Source organism: Poecilia mexicana, unplaced genomic scaffold, assembly GCF_051168715.1.
Source record: "Poecilia mexicana isolate PSO_F unplaced genomic scaffold, ASM5116871v1 scaffold_17, whole genome shotgun sequence".
In the NCBI taxonomy this organism is placed as follows: domain Eukaryota; kingdom Metazoa; phylum Chordata; class Actinopteri; order Cyprinodontiformes; family Poeciliidae; genus Poecilia; species Poecilia mexicana.
The window spans coordinates 13,411,087-13,430,456 of NW_028263386.1; the positions used below are offsets into that span (position 1 = coordinate 13,411,087).

General features: G+C 39.7%; 1 protein-coding gene across 4 annotated transcripts in view; it reads left to right on the forward strand.

Moving 5' to 3' along the window:
* adgrl2b.1 (adhesion G protein-coupled receptor L2b, tandem duplicate 1) overlaps positions 1 to 19,370 on the forward strand; it is a 127,794-nt gene that overhangs the window by 23,979 nt on the left and 84,445 nt on the right. For all 4 annotated transcript variants that reach the window (XM_088014792.1, XM_088014791.1, XM_088014789.1 and 1 more), the window contains one exon: positions 7,110 to 7,324. In XM_088014792.1, coding sequence (XP_087870918.1) covers positions 7,249 to 7,324 — 76 coding nt within the window. In that variant the 5' untranslated portion in view covers positions 7,110 to 7,248. The remainder of the gene's footprint in view (positions 1 to 7,109; positions 7,325 to 19,370) is intronic.

Here is a 19,370-nt window from a genome sequence, read left to right on the forward strand (position 1 = left end):
TCTATTTAAAATATAGCTACCTAGCTAAATAAGTTGATAGGTTTGTCCTATTTTGTAAAAAAAAAATATGGCTTATTATTAAACCATAAAACTCTACTGTTAATAGGCATTGATTTCTCAGAGTAAACAAGTTTAGCTTGCTATCAAGCAAGACTTTAGCACAAAAGTGTTAAAGGTAGGCACAACCTTTTTCAGTTTGTTTTAGTAAGGTGCCATGTAAACAGTTTCCATGACAGCTGTAGTTGTGATGGTCATTAGCAAAATGTGGCTAAAGGCTTACAAGTTCAGGTCGCTTGTAAGTTTTAGCTTACTGTTAGCGCTGTGGCTAATCTAGCTACAGATAGCTACAAGCTGAATTTCTTGCTTCAAAACAGAAACTTTCTCAGCACACGTCTTTTACTATGTAGATATATTAATTTCTTATATAATCACCTCAATTATGTAACAATTATATTGTTTTCTGATGGATGTCAGGCATTACCAGTGCCATTGACTGAACCAGCATGTTTAGTTAAACTCTAAACAAAAATTTGTTTATTTAGTACTTATCAAAATGTATTTTCAAAATGTCATTTTAAAGAACTTTTATTTAAATGCAGCATTGAAACTAAGTTGAGCTTCTGTCAAACAGATTGCAATAAAAGAAGGTGTTCTGTTGATTCTTCAGCTTCACATTTTAGGTAATAGAAACATGTCAGGAGGCTGTTGGGAAAACCACAAGTTTACTTCTTTTAAAGGAGCTGTAGATGTATGTTTGCAAGATAGACTGCCTGCATCAAAAGGAACAATTTGGTACTTTTCTGGCCTAGTACATTCAGGTACTCCAAGGGGGAAATACATCAGTAATACACTCTGTGAAGCAATTTTTGCTGCCCATCATTCTGGAAAGGGGTCATAAGTGCGTTAACCAAACAATATGTAGCCAATCCTTGACAGTAAGAAAGATTATTCACAAGTAGATAATATTTATGACACCTGTCAGTCTTCCTAGAAATGGATGTCAGGAAGTTCATTCCAAGGTCAGACATGGGAGTGTTCAAAGAAATTATAAAAAGAATGTTTCTGAGTTTGTTAGATGTTAAAATTCTTTGTAGTCTTGGAGAGGTTGTTAAAACGAGCTCGTTTTATTAAAAAAAAGACGTGACAGGAAGGCTTACTAATTTACATCTGAACAAGTGAAAAAGACATGTGGAACAATGTCCCCCGGAAAGACTTAACCAAAACGGAGATGCTTGATAATGATCCACAGCAAGATGACTTGCAAACACAAGACCGAGCATATCAGTGCAAACACCTTTCACCAGCTGTCAAGCGTGGTGGCGGAGTGATGAACTTGTTTCACTGGACTGCTCCAGAACTGCATTAAATGAGATGATGGGTTGAATTTTTCAGTACACAAAGGAAATTTAGAGACAAATGTGAGGCCATCTGTTTGACAGCTGAAGTGTAGCCAACATTGGAACAAGACCATGATTCCAAGCACAGCAGCAAGTCGGGAAGAGCGTCACTGTTAACCACAACAATTAAAGTATTGCAATGGTCCGAAGCCTTAAGTTAATGAGTGCTCACACAATAATGAACCGAAGAAACCGTGCAAAGAATAACTGCACAAAATTCCTTTATTAACAAAGGAATTAAGAGATTCATCAAAGAGGAAGACTGTTTTTGAAGTTATGGCTCATAAAGGTGGCTCTGGCCTTTATGAGTTGAACTCATAAAGGCCATAAAGTTTTTTTTTTTTTTTTTTTTTTTTTTCCCACAATATGTAATAACAAGTGTGCTTGAAGGTTTTAAGTGGAATAGAAAAACTATTTCTTTCTGTTTTACAGTTTTCAGACATTAATTTCTCAGAATGACCTAATTTCCAATCAATCTGCTCATTAGTTGAGAAAATTAAGAGGATTGAGTTCCAATTAGGAAGTCGTCAGCATGTTTTGTTGTTTCACCATGTGCAGCTGGGAACCCGTTTACAGCCAGTTAATCCTGATGGCAGTTTATCTTATCTTCGAACTGTTGATAAAGCACACTTGGCAGACTGTGCTGTGTGAAGGTGCAGCTCTGTTTCTGGATGTTGGTGGGGACTTGTCTTCATCACCGGTGGAGCCAAGGAAATGACATCATATCCCTGCAGGGGTTTAAAGCGCAGCTCTGACAGGACTGTCATGACAAAAGAGTTCCCCCGAAACATCATGGCGCACCGAGGACAGGAAGAAAATTTCCCTGAGGCTGTGTTTTCTTAGTTCCTGTAGTTCCTGTCTCTCGTTTCTAGTCCATCAACTGCATTCTGGCGTTTGAAACTCCCGTCTTGAATGTGTCTTCTCTGCTTCTGAATGTAGGGCATGGGGGTTGGAGGCAGAAAGTTCTCCAAATTAGTACTTATTCACTGAGTGGAAGACGCATCATTGTGTTGGTAAGATCCAGCACCACAGCTCTATTTCACTTGTAGATTTTCAGCCTACACTTGGACTTGCACATTAGTTTTTTGTTCCAGTCTTACTTGATATGTATGTATGCGCTCTTTGACGCTCTCTTCTGGGCGTTGACAATTGAAAATAAATTAACATTCCTGGGCTTTATTTTTGTCTTCTCTAAGCCTGTTGAGAAAACTTGGAGGCAAACCCACAAGGTCAGGTCGTACTCACAGCCTGTCAATCCTCCTCAGTGACCCCACCGCCCCGTTTCTTTCTCCCCCTTCCATTCTTTGCCTCCTTTGCCAGTCGCCCCCCTCAACTCTCACAGCTATTTAGTCCCTTCCGTCTTCGAAACTCCCACACTCGCCTCTTTCTCCCCCATCTCTCTTTCAACGGACGCCTCTCCAGCTTGAGTGAGGCAGACGCAGGCTTTGTCAAAGGAGCCTCGCATTCATTCAGGCGGCTGCTGCAGCCAGCCCTGTATTTCATGTTAAGACATGTGGGCCGTCTCCTCTTGTCCATTTGTTTTAATTATCCTTTAATTGCTCGCTGTCCATTTTTAAATGCTTGTTTATTATTTCTATCAGGCTGATGTGAAAAATTTGCTGTGGACTGTGATTTTCTCCATTATCTTAACTGATGATTGATCTCTCTCCTTGGGTTTCAACTGTGTCGGCATGAGAGACAAAAGAAAACAGATGTCAGGAATGTTTGTGAATCATTTTTCATTTCATTGCTGGGGCTTTCGTCTTTTTCTCCAGACAGATAGACTGCTAATGGAAGGGAAACCTTGGGGAATATGGTGTGTGTTTTTAAGGAAGGGGATCTTAATGCACAGTTCAAAATGAATGTCCCTTATCTGTAGTCTGTTGGTGTGCATTGCAAGTGTGGACTCATGAAAAATAGTCACGCTGTACGTCACAGTGGGTGATATTTATAAATCTGCAATATCTGCATCTGTCTTTAAGCTTTAAATCGTTATGAACCTGACAGGCTTCAGTCACGTTTCAGCATCGGTTTTAGCATCGTCATAATGAGTGTGAGTGAATCTCAGAGAGAAATTACAGTTTAGATGCACCTACACTTGATTAGCTACTGTGTCTTCAAACATTTTAGATAATAGAGGAAGATTAGATGTAGGCCTGTAAATTATTACGTCATCCTGATTGACAGGAGATTTCTTAAGTAAAGATGTATCGCACAGCTCTGACTATAATTAAAACCTACCACCAGCTACCCATCAGCCAACAATATTTGAAATTTGATTTGCATGAAGGAAGTCCTGTAATCGTGAAGTTTTTATTGAACACTGTTATGTGGGGGGGCTGCACAGTTGGTAGAGCTGTTGCCGTGCAGCAAGAAGGTTCTGGGTTCGATTCCCGGCCCCGGTCTTTCTGCATGGAGTTTGCATGTTCTCCCTGTGCATGCGTGGGTTTTCTCCGGGTACTCCGGTTTCCTCCCACAGTCCCAAAAACATGACTGTTAGGTTAATTGGTCTGTCTAAAATTGCCCCTAGGTGTGTGTGTGTGTGCGCATGGCTGTGTGTCTGTGTTGCCCTGCGACAGACTGGCGACCTGTCCAGGGTGTACCCCGCCTCTCGCCCGGAACGTTAGCTGGAGATAGGCACCAGCACCCCTCCCGACCCCACTGAGGGACAAGGGTGTTCAGAAAATGGATGGATGGATGGATGTTATGTGGGGAGCACTAATTGCAATTTTGTACATGTTTACTCGCTCTTCTCATTCAAATTGTACTCTCTGGATCTCAAATTGTAAAAACCCATATTGCATTAATGCATCAGATTTCTGATACATTATTCAAGAAAATATTGCATCCATGCAGTCCTGTGCAATTATGATTTTGCACATGCTAATATTTCAATGATGACTTAAGTTGAATTTCTGTGATTTATGCCTTTGAGTTCAGATAGCGGTTATAAACAAGATGCTTTCTGATGGTTTCAAAAGTACTGCTTTAATCATAGTGCAGAACATTTTTTCTCTTAAAAAAGCTGAATTAGTCATAATTGAAAGAGGCAGGTCAGACCTGAAAGGAAACCAGAAGAAGAGAGATTGTGCATCTCTACAGATGATCATTATGCAGAAATGCTGGCCCTTTGTCAACCTCAGTTTCGAGGCTGTAGGGCGGCTCAGTGCAGACAATTTTTCTGTATCTTAAAGGGTTAACTGTGACTCATTTTTACCTTTTAAAATAATGTTCTGCTCGGAAGCATTGAGGCCCTCATCCACCAAATTACGTCAACTCCCCCCCCGTTCCCTGATGTGAAATTATGATGCGTCTGTCAGCGCTCGTGTAAAGCATCTTCATGTTAATCGCCTAATCCGTTTATCTCAAGTCTGGACCGATTCAGTGCAGAAATCCCTCCAAACAAAACAGTTTTTTTTTTTTCTTTAGGAAAGATGAACATGGCTGTGTCCTCCACCAGCTTAAGGGAGAGAGGGGAAATGTTACTCAGCAGGGCGACAGCTGATCAGGAGAAAGAACCCTGGGGTGAAGAGGGCAAGACTTCATCTTCAAGACTGGGCAGGATCTCATCCCCTGGTGTCTGGAGGGGCTTTGGAGGGGGTTCAGTAGGTCCAGCAGACCAGAAGGGCAGGGGCACGCCCCTTGACCAGCAGTCCCTAACAGTCTCCAGTCATCTCCTGTCAGCGACTATTGTGGTTATGCCACAGTCTAAAACCTCATATTTGGAGGATTATTAAGTGGCTGCAGAGGTCCGGCTCGTCTCTGGAGAGTAGTTGCTCTCTTCAGTATTGAACCTGTAGAAGCTGTGTTGGTAAACTGAGGACTGCGAGCTGCATCAGCAGACACGGACTCAGACTTCCCATACGGGAGAGCGAGCCTGCTCCTCTTTGTTCTTATCTGATCTGCTTCGGCGCCACTGCCAGATAAACAACTGCAAGAAAAATAAAAGCACAATTCCCATAAACCCACCTAAGATTGGCTGATAAATTTTAAGTTGGCCGCATGCGTGTCTCCTTGGCTCAGAGTTTGCAGCTCAATAGCTCGGTCAGGGTGACCTCAAGTAAAAATAAATATTTTCAAGCTTCGACAGGCTGCTTGGAGAACCAGCGAGCTTTTATTCCACCCCTACCGGGTTCTGGTCACGTATTTAAAATGCCCAATATTTGCTTGAATAATGTCTGAGTATGCTAATGTGAAAGCTCTCCCATGTTTCGTGGGGTTTTTATGTTGCCAGAAATATCTTAGGTGTATTAGCGAGGCCCAGAGAGTGATCAGCACTGACTGCTCTGCTGCTCATATTTTGGGTTCATTATAAAATAATCACGGCAGTTGAAAGGTGGCTCAGAGGGAGCAACATTCAGCAACAGGGAACATTCACTCTCTTCTACATGAAGACAAGTAGCAAGTGACCTATGTGTGGGATTGGGTGGATGTATGATTTAGAGTTTGTAACCAACTTTATTTCAAATTATGAATCAAACTTTTCTTAAAGACATAAGAATGTCTCTGTTTTTTTTTTTTCAGCTTTCTTTGAGTGGCTTTATGCTAGGAGCAGAGGTAATGTGACACTATAATGCAAGGTTTAAGAATTAAAAAATAAATAAATAAATAAATAAATTTTAAAAGTTTAAACTGGCTTTAATAGTAATATTAGCAGGTAGCACAGTCACTCAATTACAACGTCCACACCAAAGTGTGTTCTCAGCACACAGTGGTGTGGTGTTCAAAACGGTGCATTCACTAATTAGAAACAGATAGGATTTTTAGGTTTCCATCTGATCCGGGGTCGATCAAGCAGAAAATGTGTCTGTTTCGATTCACTGCCCAACTTCTCGGTGCATCTCTACTATTACTGCATAGAGAATCGCAAACACACCAAACTAAATACGTTTTTTTTTTTTTTTTTTTTTCCTTTTTGCTCTAATGGAGTTTTGTAGCATGACTCCACACCAGGATATGCATTAACTATTGCTAACTATGTATTTGTTCAAGCACTCATACGAATAAGCGCGTGTGTGTGTGTGTGCGTGTGTGCGTGTGTGTGCGTGTGTGTGTGTGCGTGCGCGCGCGCGAGTGTTCACATGTGACACACAACACATCCTACCCCGGTGTTTGACTTTGGTAAGCAGCTTATCTGTCTTGTGTGTTAGTCTGTCTCAGGCTCTAACCTTTCGCTTCTTGTGCAGACAAAGGACCGTTTTTGCCGGCCCTTGATAAGGCAGGAAACAAAAGTAGCTCTCAAAGCCGCCTCGTCTGTAATGGCGTCCTGTATTAACGTGTTGCCAGAGCGACATGCTTTTCTCCTGCGGTGATCTGGCAGCAAATGTAGAAGGTTAAGCACAGAGACGTAGGGGAATAATGCAAAGTAAACAGTTGGTTGTAATGGTACAGTGCTGAATAAGTGCTCAAGTGTGTTATGTGCTTTGCTGTTATGTTGGCACCCTTATAAACATGTGGTGAGAAAAAACAAGTCCGATTTGGAAGAACTTGAACTCCAAACATGTCCTCGTTCGATCAAACCTCCTTTTGAACGTTGTGGTATTCATGATGTTCAGATATTTGGTGTTATTCTTTTCAAACGCCAACCCGCTGATGAATTCTCGAATCTTTCACATGTTGAATTGCCGACACTATAATCACACTAATGTTAACCATTCAATCACTAAATTCTTACACAGCTTTTTTTTTTTCTCTTTTCTTGTTTACTTCTAGACAAAAAGATGCTCAGCAATACTTCTCCGAGACCTACCGATCGCTGAGGTTTTACCGGCTCTCCGTCCTCTGGCTGCGACACTTTGAAACGCTGTTATCAGCCCATCAGTCATCCGGATCGTTTGCTAACTGCGACACAATGGCCTCTGCACTGTGGAGGTGTCCAGTGCTGCGCTGCCTCCTGCTCCTTTTTCTGTGCTTTCACTGCACACAAGGTACGTTCTCAGAAGGTGGAATTAATGCCATTTCAGGCAACCTTTGGAAAAGCATCTTAGTATTCAACACATTATGAATGTGTGGAATGTATTAGTGAAAATTGTTGTAAGCTGTTTTTGAGAAGTGAAGAGCAGGCAGATAGGTTGCCAAGGTCTTCTTTGAGTTTAACCTTGAAGTTTTAAAATGTTATTCTAGACCAGGCACAAACTGGGATGAAAATCACATGGTCTGTTAACCTTGAATAAAAATGCCATACTTTCACAGTAATTACCCCAAGACCATAAAGCTGAAATATGTAACGCTGTGTAATTGCTTTTATTTAAAACAGAAAAGCAACAAAACTTTCTTTTTATTGAATACTATAGCATATTAATTATTACAGTTTAGTACCATCTAGTCATTGTTTGATTCTGATAAATATTCTCAGGCAGAAATTTAGTTTTTAAAAAAAACACAAAACAAGCTAGTTTACAACAACCTATTTTGCAGAGTATTATATGATTTTGTTATTCTGCTCTTAAAACCAGTGGTGGTTTCTGCAACCGCCCACATAACCCAATCAATGTTTTAGAAACAGTTATGGTATTTATAACTTAAGCAGGTGAAAGTGGTTATTATATTTATTTTTTTTATGTTAATACATATATAGCTATGGCATTTTAAGGTTAGCATATCTGCCTGGAGCAGAATCTGTGTCTCGAAATCTCTGACTGTTGGCAGTGACTAATTTATTTACTGTCCAATAAACAACAATAACTTTTGAAACAGTTGTTAAAGTCACCTTTGTAGTTTTTTTAATTAAATACCACAACATATGGTGCTGACATTTTAGGTCCATATCACATTAATAAATAGTGTTGCTCCTTTAGTTCCCAAAACATGGCTTTCTGTTTTTCCATCACTGGTTAATTTCCAAGTGGTCACATTTGTTTTTATTGTAATCAGGGGAAAACTGCGGAAGCCTTCTTTCATCCACCTGACCAGCTGTGGGCAGCAATAATAGGGGGAGGTAACACTGCCAGAAAAAATCCCACTTTGACAATTTTTCCAAAATGATCTGAAACCACAGGATTGGCACGATGGAAGATTTGTTCAGTTTTAAACTTTGGTATAGCTTTGTAACAGAACTGCTTAGATATTTTCCGGCTTCTTATAAATTAAAAAGAGAAAAAGTCTTTTCTTTAGCAGAGGCACTTGAAACTGCTGTCATCGTTCTCTGCCCGTAAAGTCTGAAAAATGACACCCTTTCTGCTCCACAAGATTCATTATAGATTATGAGAGTGTACTTTGATGAACCAGATTCTCAAAGAACTTATGCATTTTTCATTCTCACCTTGATAAAATTGATCTGAGGCACCCTGCGAACATGGAACCCTCAAAAGTCGTACACAAGAGCAAGGGACTTGTTATAAATCCCCAAATTAATCCTTAAAACTGCTTTTTTCCCCCTCTTTTCTGCTTTTTATTTCAGCTTCTTCTCCCTTCCCTTGCTTTTGATTAACACATTTGGCTGTAATTACAAGTGTTGTGACAAAACACACCCATCATTTATACGCCCGTCACCACGGCTGATGGTTGGTGTGTCTGAATTAATGATGATCGTTTCCGTCTTTCCCTTTCAGACCCTTTTGCACGGTGAGACAAAGTAACCTGAAATCACATAGTTGCGTGGCAAGCATTTATTACAGATAGATGTTGAAGAAGTTTTTTGTTAGGGGACTCTTTTTCAATTTGGGATTTGCATTATTTCTCCCTCTTGCTGTTCTGTGATAGATTTCTTTTCCAGTTCCATTTTAGATCTGGCTCTGGTAGACAATTTGTTAACAATGGCAGCCTGCTACAGAGGACCTTATTCCAGCTGTCTCTCTAGTAGTAATGCAGCTTTTTTGTTTTGTTAGATTAGATAAAATGGGAGAAGGGCTTGCTGAGGTTCTTGAAGAATAGACCCCTGATTTGGCCTGGCTTGGAAACTGAGTTGAATAGTCTTGTTGAATTTCTTTAAGAGGAACACTGCTTTGGTATGCAGAAAGGGCAGGTTTTGGGTTTCAAGTTGATGTGAAGGCTCTCAGGCCCAAGAATGCATATTTGCCAATCCGTCAATAAAGGAGTGTGTGTGTGTGTGCGTGTGTGTGTGTATGAATGAGTGTGTGAGTCCATCTGAAAACAATATCCAATTCTATCCACATGCCACTCACCTTCAGCCCGTCCAGCCCTGAGGGTCTGCATCCTGCCGCTTATGATCTATGTTTCCATCAGCGTCCCTGCAATGCAAACTCTACCTGATAATTACCTCCTGTCCCTCACCAGGAGAGGGTATAATCAGGTTATGATTTTCACCCCAAACACTCCAGCCGTACTTTGAAATACTCACTGACATACCTGGGGGGAAAAAAAAAATAAAAGTAGTTTTCTCTCTACGTTTACTTTCTTTTCTGGCGGTGAGAAGGAACAGCAGTTTATCATCTGTTTTGATAAACTACGAATGAAATGCAAAAAAACAAAATTAAACTAAGTAGTTGAGATTCATGACTGTGGAGACTAAAATGTCTCTAGAGATAGACAAAAATGTGGCCAACAATAGTTTTTTTCTTGAAGTAAACGAATTAATTGATTTCAAAAAGCATGAAGTTGTTTTTTTTTTTTTTTCTTCTCTCTTGAATTTCAGAAACACGAGAAAAAAAGGGAGACAAAAGGAAGTTTGGACAGTCTGGTAGATCACTGGTAACTTGTTGACGGCTTATAACAGATTTTTGTTACCAGCCAACTTTTTTTTTCTTTTTTTTCTTTCTCCAGTTTTTACTCTTCCTTTTGAGCCAAAATAGATGCATGTTTTTTTTTTTTTTTTTTTTTTAGGTCTGCCTACAGACAGACTCTTTGGTTGTGCAGAATGAGTGGGCTTCAGAATTCATCCTGTACCCGTATAGCTCCACTGTGGAATATGGCTTTTTAAAAATATTTATACTATTTTGGAAAGACATCCATGTTAAGTAGAGGTCCACACATAAGTCATGTTTTGCACAGAAAGTAGCTGTGGTCTAGGCAGAAAATAAACCCATCTAAAGAACTGGTGCAGCAAAATAAACCATCTTTTTTTTAAGATGATGCTCTTAAGTTAGAAGTCTATGTACGGCAAGGCAAAAGTATCTAACAATAAAAAGGCCATCCGGTTTGAGCAGGGCAGTGTAACAAAAATAGAAAATATGTCTTGTTTTAATTAGGATTACTTTACTTACATTAAAAAAAAATAAAAATAAAAAAAAATTCCATAGTTAAAGCAGACTTTTATTTAGTGTTTGGTGGTGACTGGTGGTGTGTTTATTTGACGGGATGCCAATCTACGAATTAGTAGATGGGGATGATTCCTGATATGAGAGATGTAGAATAAAAACAAATATGGCTTGCCATAAGCATGCTGTTATATGAATATTGCCGTATTGGCTCAATAATGCCTCAGCATTGTTGTTGTAAACCTGAAACAAATTCTAAAAGTGAGTCCTTCAACTTCTGAAAGTCATTGTCGCCAAGTTTTCCTTCATTAGTTTGGCGTGGAGTTCTTTAATCTGTAGTTTAAATTTCTAATTTTTGTCATGGCAGTTGATGTTGAATGAAAAAGTGTTCGTCCCTTACAAATTTCTACTGGTTTTGCTTCTCTGTCACACATGGAGTATCCAATCATTGGTTTTTTACCTTAAACTCAAGCCTTCTTCAGTTGTACAGCAGAACAATGATCCAAAGAACTAAGAAGTCCACCTTTGAATGGTTTTTAAAAAAAGATGTTAGAGTAGTCAGGTTTTAGAGATGGCACAATCAGATGGTAAGTTTAGGCAGAAGTTACTTTTTCTTACTATATTCTTTGTAGGCTGTACATGTACCCTAAAACCTCTAGTATTCAATTTTTTATATACTGTTTTTAGAAAACCTGATTTTTTTTATTTTTATTATTGCATTAAGGTCTGGTGAAACATTATCAGTGCCCGTCACTTCCACACAAGCCGACTCCATGATTCATGCCCTGTTGTGGCTAACGATGCTTTTGACAAATCCTGCTGACTTTTGTCTTCAAACATTTTATTTTCCTCCTGTCACTCCACATGACTTCTTTGCAAAATAAATCAGCCTTGTGAGAATATTCATCTGTAAATCTTTAGTAATGAAGTTTATGATCGGGATGAAAGAATGCTTTTCGTCTTCTGTTTTTATTTGTTTTGAGGCTGTGTTTGTGCAGCTGTTGCTTGTATCTTGCTGCTCAATCTAGATGTTCCAGTAGGTCTTCAGCAGTCAAACAAGGATTTGAATTTCATTGTCTGGCATATTTTTTCTTTTCTTTTTTTTTTTTTTTTTTAACATCTCAACTCCACACCTCCACTGCTCCCGTTAACCACCGTCCCTTAATTAGATCTCAGAGCAAGGAAATGGCTACCTGAGCACGACTTCACTATCATCTACTGCTTTATGGGCATCAATTATTTTAATTATCAGAGTGCTGGGCAGGTGCTTAGAGGAGCCTATGGGTGCTGATTGCTGGGACAAGGTTTGAGGAGGACAGAAATAAACCTCAGAATTTTTCCTCACCTGGGGTTTAATAATTATGAGTGGGAACACGCATTAGCACTAACGAGCTTATTAAGTTTTGAGAAATTGTTAAATTAACTGAAAGCTGACCTTTTTAATGAAAACACAAATACACAAATGATTCTTGAAAAATAACTTTACTTTTTTTTCCCAACAGATTTGGGATATTTCTCATCAAATTGCAGTATATTTCAAATTAGGTTTTGCATACGTCTTTGTTATTTATTCTCGGCACATCAAATCTAATACTCGAACTGCTACTTCTTCATATATTTATACTAACAGTGTGTCGTATGAATATTTTACACATTAGGATACTCAGAACTCGGGATCTGCAGCTCTTTTAGCATTGCAGATCTTCACAACAAGCTTCAACTCATTGTTTGGATGCACAGTCGATGGTTCTGTAATATTGTTTTCTCTGCAGCAAGCAGGGAGCTAACAAGCAGAGCAGTAGAGATGCATGTACCTTATACTTCAGTACAGTTAGTGGCTGTGTTGCACACGTACTGGGGAACTGAGCAGCAAAACAAGCCAGTATAGCCCCACAGAAATCTACACAGAACCTAACAAAAACAAAACTTAGTGGATTTATACGCTTCAGGTGAGAAGGGAAGGAAATATGAACTTTAAAATAGTAAAAAACAATTTAGGATCTTATGTGGGTGGGATGGAAATCATAATCCTGTCCTTTTATGGAAGATTAAGAAGAGAAAACTACTGTGTGGGAGGTAATTACTCCAGATAAATAGATGAAATTGCAATGACTGATGGAATTATTTGTGACTGATTTCATTAAAAAGCTATTTAAATGCAATTTTAATTAAACCTTGTTGTTTCTAATCTCTTCATATGCAACCACATTTGGCTACATGCGACCACAAATTTCAATGTATTTCTATTGGAACTATAGGCTCACACAAAGTACTGCATAATTACACGATTTCTTAAGATCTTTTATCATAAAAAAAATCTCAAAAGGACAACTATATGCTTGTATCCATGCCCCATTACATCAATACCCCTAGAAAAATCCAGTCCAACGTCTTGACTTCAGAAGTCACATATTTAGTAAATAGTCTGTGTGAACTATAATCAGAGAAACAGCCAAGAGGCTATTGGTATCTCTGAAGGGACTGGACACCAACCAGGTAGAAGACACATGAACAGGAAGGTGCACTGGTCAGATGAGACCATAACTGAAGAGAAACGGCTGCTTTTCACTCTGAACACACCACCAAAACATGGCAGTGGCAGCATTATGTTGTGGGATGCTTTGCATCATTCACAGGAAAACTGCTCAAATTTAATCAGCTTGCTCGATGCATATGCAAGAGTAAAATGAAAAGGCTTAGACCAAAGCATAATTGTATGTTGAAACGGCACAGTCAAAGTTCAGCACTAAATCTAATTGATAATCTGACTGAATTATTCAAATCCTAAAGTTTGGAATAGAAACTTGACAAAAGAGTAGGAATACTTTTTGCAAGGCATCATATGCCTTGTTCCTTTGCCTGCCTGATTTGTAGTCCTTTCCCCTCACTTCCTCGTAGCATTTTATAACCAGTCTATAAAACGATGCTTCTACCCAGAGGGAAGTAGGTCATGCAGGTATTGGAAACTGTTGTATATCTCTCAGACCGCTACGGTGCTCCTGTCTAAAGATATTAAAGACGACGACCTGATTCAAAGGGAGCAGCCACAAAGGGGGAGCAAGTGTAGAGCGGTTTATCTGCAGCGGCTGAACACGAGCTGCTATCTGAGTCATTAAAGGAAAGAAAGACGAGTTTGGGAGGGGCCGTGTCATAAAATGTCAACACTTGTCTGTGTTTTATTACAAAATGGTCTAAATTGAGCTTCTTTCACAAAGCTACACAAAGGTCTGCTGCAAAAAATTAAGTGGCTTGTGTTTGATAGGTGTTGTACATCTATAGAAATGAGGATTAAAGTTAAGGAGCGTTTGCCAAGGTCTTGAGAAGTTGTTCCAGCACAAATAAAGTGTAGGGAAAAGACTTTCAGCTGTATTTTTTTTTTTTTTTTGAATAATAAACTGTGTAGAAAAAAAAAAAAAAACATGCACAAAAAAAAATGAGGCACTTTATTTCCGAGGAGCTGTTCCACAACATCAATCCTGCCACTTGTGAGCCCCTGCCGCTCTGGAAAACACACTGTACGCCTCTCGCTGAGGAGTTTTTTGTTGATAGCGAGAGACCCCTCTGCTGAACACACCAGTATGCTTGTGTTTCTCCCCCAAAAGGTCGCGAAGGTTAACGCCACGTCTCGGCACAACATTTGTGTCAAGCGGTGCCATACATTGTGCTGACGGAGGGCCCTCCCTCGTGCCACGCTGGTATTTCCAGTCTTGGGCTTGACGGAGCTGAGGGGGGAGGCCATTGTGCTCCAACTTCTCTCTGGCCCCGGGCCATACACAACCAGTCTGTCATCCATTGATATGCTTGGCTTGCCGTTTTATGATTCATATTGAATGCTGCGGGTCCATGGTAGGGCGATCATGAATTATCTGCTAAACCGTGGGAGATTCACAGATGACTGGTCAATCTGTGTGGTGAGAACAAGCGTAGAGGAAGGAAAAAAAATGTGATATATCAGTGCTTCATTGAAATTCTGCCCAACTGGAAGTAGTTCAAGAAATAAGGGCAGGGGTTCATCATCTGGACTGGATGGACTTTCCTGCTGCTTGGAAGACACGTGGAGATGGAGAAATGGTCTCATTATTTGTTTTTCTAAAAAAAAATTTCATCTAATAACTGATAGTTTAGTGTCATGCACAAGTATTCATAACACTCACACCACAAACTTAAATGCATATACATATTTAGTAGCGTTTTAATGTGATGCAGCAGCAAAAAGTAGAGCATAAGGAAAAACACATTTTTGTTATGTTACATTGATAAACTTCGTTGTATTTTATTAGGTTTATGTGTGATAAACCAGGAGATAAGTAGTGCATAATTACCCAGTGGAAGGAAAAAAAAAGAACCTGAATTTCTACTTTTTTACATTTTGAATCTGTTAAGCGTGGTCTGTATTTGGAATCCTCCCCTTTATTACCCTACATAAAACCCAAATAAGAAAATGGAATTATATGAGTAACCTAATCTGAGTATAAAGACAGCTGCACTCTGAAATACTGTAAGGTTTGTAAGAGGACATTTGTGAACAAACGGTATGATGAAGACCAAAGAACGCTGCAGAGATGCCATTGAACATGAACAGACTAGAGCAATCAATCAAGAAGAGCAGCAATCAGAAAAGCAAGCAAGACACTCATTGCATCTCTATAGGAGCTGCAGAGATACACATCTCGCATGACACAATCTAAGAAAAGGAAAATTTGTCATGATTTGTGGGTGTTTGGGTTTTTGACTTATGGTTTTTATTATGGGTTATTTATGTTGAATAGTTTTTGCAATATTTGCTTTTCCTGGGAGGTCTGTTTCCAGTTTTCTCCAGTGTTTTCTTCTCTGGATAGTTTTCCTAGGTTATTCCCATTAGTGTGTCAGATTATTCCCTTTCTGTTTTATTTGGGTTAGTCCTATCACATTCTGTTCAGTTACTTATATTTCTTGCCAGTCAGGTTCAGTCAGACCAAATGCCTAGTTTCATAGTTTATCCTGAAGCCTGGATTGTTTTTTCCCTTTTTCCTTTTACATTACCAAAACACATGGTGTCATAGTGTTTTGGTTTTCTTTTTATTTATCATCCTCATTAGTTTCATTAGTGCTATTTAGGTTTGCTGTCACTGTCTAAGGTGTTGCTATGTTTCCGTATGTTTAGTTTCTTAGTGTTACACGTCTTGTGTATTTGTATTCATTATCTTAGATTCCTGTCAGGCTGTTTTATCCTTTTGGTTCCAATTCCTATTTTGTCTCATTTCAGTTTCCATGTCCCTGTAATTAAGCCCATTGAACTCACCTGTGTTGCCCCATCTTATGTCACTCTACTGTTTCTCTCGCTATTCAAGTTCCTGGATTTTCTTTGTTCATCGCTGGATTCTCTGTTCTGTTTGGCTCTTTTCAGCTTAGTTCAGTTCAGTCCTATGCTTGTGCCAAGCTTGTTTAAGTCTTTTTAGCTAAACTCTTTTTAGTTTTAATTATTTTTTTTGTGCTATGTCACACTTCAAGAGTCGTTTGTGCATTGGCTCTCCAACAAACTCCATGGCGATTTTATATATATATATATATATATATATATATATATATATATATATATATTTCCCTCATTCTTTGCATGTGGGAATGAGATCTACATGCAGACAAGATCTACCACACCAGACAAGACCCAAGGTGTAGGTTGTGCAAGGAGGCCTCTGAGACAGTCCAGCACATAACAGCAGGGTGCAAGATGCTAGCAGGGAAAGCATACATGGAACGACATAACCAAGTGGCGGGCATAGTGTACAGGAACATCTGTGCAGAATATGGACTGGAAGCCCCGAGGTCAAAGTGGGGGACACCCCCAAAGGTGGTGGAGAATGACCGAGCTAAGATCCTGTGGGACTTCCAGATCCAGACAGACAAGATGGTAATGGCGAACCAACCGGACATTGTGGTGGTGGATAAAGAACCGAGGAAAGCTGTTGTGGTGGATGTAGCAATACCAAGTGACTACAACATCAGGAAAAAGGAGCACGAGAAACTGGAGAAATACCAGGGCCTCAGAGAGGAACTGGAGAAGGCCTGGAAGGTGAAGACCACAGTGGTGCCTGTGGTCATCGGGGCCCTCGGGGCAGTCACCCCCAAACTGGAGCAGTGGCTCAAACAGATCCCAGGAACAACATCAGACATCTCAGTCCAGAAATGTGCAGTTCTAGGCACAGCCAAGATACTGCGCAGAACCCTCAAGCTCCCAGGCCTCTGGTAGAGGACCCGAGCTCAGAGGATGAAAGAGACCACCCGAGAAGGGTGAGAAGGGAATTTATATATATATATATATATATATATATATATATATATATATATATATATATATATATATATATATATATATATATATATATATATATATATATATATATACTTTTATTAAAACAAAAAAACAGCCACAAATGTATCTGGAATGATGAACAAACACCGATCGTCATCTCCAAAACACCAGCTTCAGCATGAAATGTTGTGGTGACAGCTTTATGCTGTGGCATTTCTTTTTTCGGCAGGGACAGGAAAGCTCTATCTGTTGATGGGAAGATGGGGGGAGCTAATTACTCATTAATTCTGGAAGAAAACCTTACAGGAAAGGTGAGGTTCACCTTGCAACAAGACCCTAAAACATACAGCCAGAGCTACTATGTAATGGTGTAGTGAAAAGCTTATTTATGCATTAAAAAGGCTTAGTCAAAGACCTGAGTCCAGTCGAAAGTATGCAGCTAAACTCTAGTCTGACTGAGCTTGATCTTTGTTTGCAAAGAACAACGGACACAAATTTCAGTCTTTTCATATACATGCAAAACTGGAGGAATCAGACCCCTAAAGACTTGGAGGTGGTTCTACAAAGTAAAAACGTGATGACTAAATACAAATTCATGCCACAGTTTCAGATTTTTATTAGGAAGGATTTTTTTTTTTTTTATGAAAGTATGTTACTACTTTGTTCCACTTTAGAATTATTATACTCTCTCTTGTTTTTGTGGTTGTAATCTGGTAGAATGTGAAAACATTCAATGCTTTTATAAGGCACTGTATTTTGTCTGTATTCCTGCCTTGATGCAGCGGCATTGCAGGCTTCTGCAAACCTCACCAGATATATTTCTGCATGACATCGCCCTTTATTATTTTAATAATATCCTGGAAAGTTTGGAACCATAGGAGAACACGAAATTGAAATGAGCCAGACCCACGCGAATGTCCAGGATCAGGGTTTCACTCTGAGGAAATGAAATACAATATCAGCCTCAATGGGTTCATCCTAGATTTATTGCAACGGCCATTTCCTGAGTGCGTTTTTTGGTCTAAGCGAAAGCAAAGAGAGATGTTTCCATCCAGCACTTGAGTGTTGGTGTGTAACTCTTTCCCCAAACCTGAGGAGAGGCTTAGCCGTTATTGTGTATTTAAGACAGGATTGTAAAAGTCAGTTATACGGCGAGCTGATGAACAGGCGCTTAATTTAATGGGCTCAGAGACGCACAGGTTGTCTGGCAGTTTCATTCTATTTGCAAAGCGTGCCCTAAATCTTCATTTGCCAGCAGTATCTGTGAGCAACTCCACTCACGCCTCTTATGGCAACAAGTTGTATAAACACTGGACCACATGCCCACCTCGCGCTTTCCTTTCTTAAATGCTGTCTAAGAATTTCTTTTTTTTTTTTTTTTCCCTTCCTTTCTCCAGGCTGCCTCATTCAAGTAATGGATGAGTCCGGCTCAAAGCCGTGAAGTAGCTTGCCTCGGATTTGAAACTTTGCTCGCTGCAAGGCGTTGTTTTGAACAGGGCTCAGCTGTCATAACAAAGTATAGCATTTAATCTTGAAGGGAAACAGTAGGGGTTCAATAACAATATAAAAAGATGCAGGAATCTTCTCGCCTTTCATGGTGTCTTGGGATGTGTTTTCCAACAGCAGAAATCACCTTTTGAAACAGAGACAAAAGCGTTCACGGAGCCAACAAGAACCTCTCTCGGTTTTATTGCGATTTTTTTTTTTTAATGTTCACAGAAATTTTAAATAGCTTAAAGGCACGTCATAACTAATCTAAAGCACAGCAGCTAAACAAACAGGCAACAACAAAAGTGTATACCATAAAGCACTTTTGAGTAAAAGCAATCAAAGCCAGTTGGTGCTCTGAATACCTTCAGCAGGATCTCTTTAAGCACTACCTCTTCAGCTGCTTTGTTTTTAATCCTGACAGAGTTGGAACAGTAATTTGTCAAGTCGAGTAGACGCGTAAAGTGTGTCTGCCGTTTGGACAAAAAAGCGGCTCGTCGTGAGGAAGGGGAATAAAAGGAGACTACAGTTCTATTTACTCTGTGTGAAAATTGTTCCAAAATGATGCATTTGTCTCTACCTGTCGTCGCCGCTCTGAATCAAAAATGTCATAACTGCTCACATCTCACATTTTCTACTGATGGTTGTGTTTTGCACCGCAAGCGATAGAGTTAAAACGGATGTTGACAGTAGAAAAATATGGCAATCAATAAAAAGCATTGTGGATTTGACAACTTTGGCTTTTTGTGACATGTTTCTTTGTTCGCAGAGGCTGAGGCAGAGGGACTAGTAAGCTTTAAAAAAAAAATGGAGGACAAAACTGGCTCCACAGCCAGCTCTGGTTTCTTTTTGCCTTTTGCTCTTGTATGGCAGACAGTCATATATGATGTGAGTCAGTGTAATGATGTGTGTTAGGGCTGCTGGCTAGCTCTCAGTACAGCCCATGAATGTGCCTCTGTTGCAGTCACTGTTTTACTAATCTCCTCAGCACTGAGTCTGTGCCATAGAGCATGACCACACAGTTTTTTTTGTTTTTTT